Below are 3,115 nucleotides of genomic sequence, written 5' to 3' on the forward strand. Positions count from 1 at the left end.
AGACATGGATTCAAGGCCTGGAAAGTACTTGAAAACAAACATAGGTCCTTGAAAGTGCTTGAATTAAATTTGAAATAAATTTTGTTTATGGCTCTATTTAAAAAATTGTCCTATATGTTCTGTCAGAGACCGAACAAGCGGCACTAATGATTGGGGGTGGAGATGGGGGAGCGCTAAAAGAAAAAAAAACGTGGGTGTTGACGCGCAGCCTAGAGCCCTGAGCGGGACAGTTTTCTTAAGCCCGCTCCCGCTGAATTTCTAAAAAGAAAATACCCCTGTAAGTCACTTTAAGTAGTCAGATGTCACCTCGTATTAGAAAGGCTAATTCTTGATCAGATTTTTTGATTATTGATCAGAAGGTGCTCCTACATGTTTTTAAATTAGAAGGACAAGCGCTCCTAATTACAAGAAGAAAAACACTGCTCTTAAACTGGGTGTGTGACGGGTATGGCTGTGGAATGGGGTTTGGCCAAGGAAACATTTTCAGTCGAAAGATTTTTTCTTTAACCCCATCATTTTCGCACAACAGGGTGTCAAAGTTAAGGCATGACCGTTGGTCAGCAAAATGCTCGCTGGGTCGGCGGGGTCAGAAAAAAAACAGCTGAAGAAGAAAAGACAAACGTTAACGGCAAAAGAATTAAGAATTAATGTGAAGAATTAGGTGTGAAACCATCAGGAAGCATTTAGTCTCCAGCGCCACTATTTTCCAGAACTGCAACCTACCTGGAGTCTCCAGAAGTACAAGGTGTCAGGTTCTCAGAGACTTTGCTTGGGTAAAAAATCCTAAAAAATGACCCTCTCTTAATTAGAATAACATGCTGAAGTGTTGTGAAATTCATGAAGACTATTTTTATAGGCTTTATGGACAGATAAGTTGAGAGTGACTCTTGAAGGACCAGCACCACATCCTCTTGTACCACTGTTTGAAGAATTGATCTTCCAGAATCTGGCAGTAAGTTTTAGGAGCTCATTTTTGTCAGTCTCTGCAAGACAGACTTCTCAGGATAGGAGATGGACTAAAAATGAACTCCCAAAACTTACTGCAACATGGAGCTAAGGAGAAAATGTAGAACTTGAAAAAAGGGAAAAACCGCTTAGTGAAAAGCGTTTACAGTTTAAAAGCAAATCGAAAGTCCTATTTTTTAAATTTCTTTTCTTAATATTTTGTTGCAGATTTGCACATGTACAAGGTTTAAAATGTTCATGAAATATTTTCAAAAAATACTGACTTTTTGAGCAGCTGCATGTTTGAGCAGCTGCATTCCTCTAGGTCAAAGATGAAAAAATGGGATTTACAATAAAGTAATTTACAAAATTATTTTGACTTGAGTTTATTTATTAATGAGTAACATATCTTTTGAGTGAATGTGCACATTTGTAATTTTATCAGCTTTTACCATGTTATTACAGCATTTAACCACTTTTTATGAATTAAAAAATTTAGATTCTTTCAAATTTAAATCTTGTACAAGAACTAAAGCAAAAATCAGTTTGATGCATATTTTATCAATATTTTAGAAATTTAATTTGAATATCACCAGTACTGACTTCAATGGATTTCATTAAATTCCTTTGAACACGACTGCTCAAAACGGTCTAAATGTATTAAACCTACACATTCCAAACATTATTACTCTGAAATTTTTTATGTAAATGTTAAGTGTAAGTGAAATGTTAAGTAATGTAAGGTCTTTCATGACACTACATATGCTGGGGTGTGAATTTGATAGGTGCTTGATATAAAATAAATGGTGCTTGAAAAAGTCCTTGAATCTGGTGTTCATGAAAGAGTGGGAACCTTGTTCAAAACAACAGCATTTATTTGAAATAGAATCATTTGAAACATAAATGTCTTTACTGTCGCTTTTGATCAATTTAATGCATCACTGATGAATAAAAGCATCCCAAACTTTTGAACAGCAGTGTATTGAATGGTGTAATACAGAAAGGAAGCGCCTCAGAAGGTTTGTTTGCAGTGATCAGGTGTTCAGCATGTGCTGTCTGCGTGTTTTGGTTGTGGTTAGATATCTGACGGTCGGGTCAGTGGTTTGTCGCAGGACTGTGTGAAGGGCTTGGCACATGTTTGGGACTTGACCCTACAATCCCATAACGGTTAACCTTTGACCTCTAACTGCTGCTGCGCTTGTGTCTGCATATGAGTCTCTGTGTCTGTGTGTCTCTCTCCCGACGTCCCTCAGTTTCAGCAGGCTCTTCAGCTCTTCATCCAGCACCACAGCGAAAAAACCAGATGCGCCGGTTAACATGAAGTACAACGCACCCACCTCACACGTCGTCCCTTCGGTGAAGAAGAGGAGCAGCACCCTCTCTCAGCTGCCTAGTGACAAATCCAAAGCCTTTGACTTCCTCAATGAGGAGTGAGTGACTTCCAGTCTGACCTCTCATTCAGATGACCTTACACTACATTATACTTTCTGCATTTATTCAGATTTTCTAACCTGAAGTATGACCCACATGAGTTCCATAAAACAGAGGAGAAAAACACTGCTGTAGCATTTTAGCGTGGGTCCAAAATGAACACTTAACAAGCATTGAAATTTTCTTTTACATGCAAGCAGCTCATGAATCCAGTGTTTTTAGTGTCTGTTTGGTTCAAAGTATATGCTGTTCCACACAAAATCTGTCTGTGCAACAGTGCATTACCAAAGTTGTAATAAGAATCGTCCATAAATCTGTCCTCAACAAAAGAAAAGCTTTAAGGTCTCCTAGCAGTTTTCAACCAAAAATAAGTGCTCTGTAGTTTTACATTTGAAAGCAAAGTAATTAAGAGCCATAAATAGTAGTATTGTAATTTTATTGTTGTTCTGTAAAATGAAATAGTTATAAATAATTATTAAAATTGTTTTTGTTGTTGTTAATAATAACAATAATAATAATGTTAATAATTGTATTATTTTATTTTACAATACAATAGTATTTGTTTTTATTTAGATTTTTTTCTAATTGAAAATGATAAAATACAATTGTTTTTCTGAATAATAAACATAATAATTATTGTTACTGTTATTATAATAAATATTAATTTATTTTAATATAATATATAAAATGGTAATAAACAATTTATATATATATGTGTGTGTGTGTGTGTGTATGTATG

At 35.5% G+C, this 3,115-nt stretch overlaps 1 protein-coding gene across 1 annotated transcript in view; it reads left to right on the top strand.

Moving 5' to 3' along the window:
- Nucleotides 1-3,115, top strand: part of spag9b (sperm associated antigen 9b) — a 59,237-nt gene that overhangs the window by 45,656 nt on the left and 10,466 nt on the right. Inside the window, exons 20-21 of the mRNA XM_016440770.1 lie at nucleotides 2,199-2,375; nucleotides 2,447-2,507. Of these exons, the coding sequence (XP_016296256.1) occupies nucleotides 2,199-2,375; nucleotides 2,447-2,507 (238 nt within the window). The remainder of the gene's footprint in view (nucleotides 1-2,198; nucleotides 2,376-2,446; nucleotides 2,508-3,115) is intronic.

The sequence above is a fragment of the Sinocyclocheilus anshuiensis genome, unplaced genomic scaffold, assembly GCF_001515605.1.
Source record: "Sinocyclocheilus anshuiensis isolate Anshui unplaced genomic scaffold, SAMN03320099.WGS_v1.1 scaffold454, whole genome shotgun sequence".
In the NCBI taxonomy this organism is placed as follows: domain Eukaryota; kingdom Metazoa; phylum Chordata; class Actinopteri; order Cypriniformes; family Cyprinidae; genus Sinocyclocheilus; species Sinocyclocheilus anshuiensis.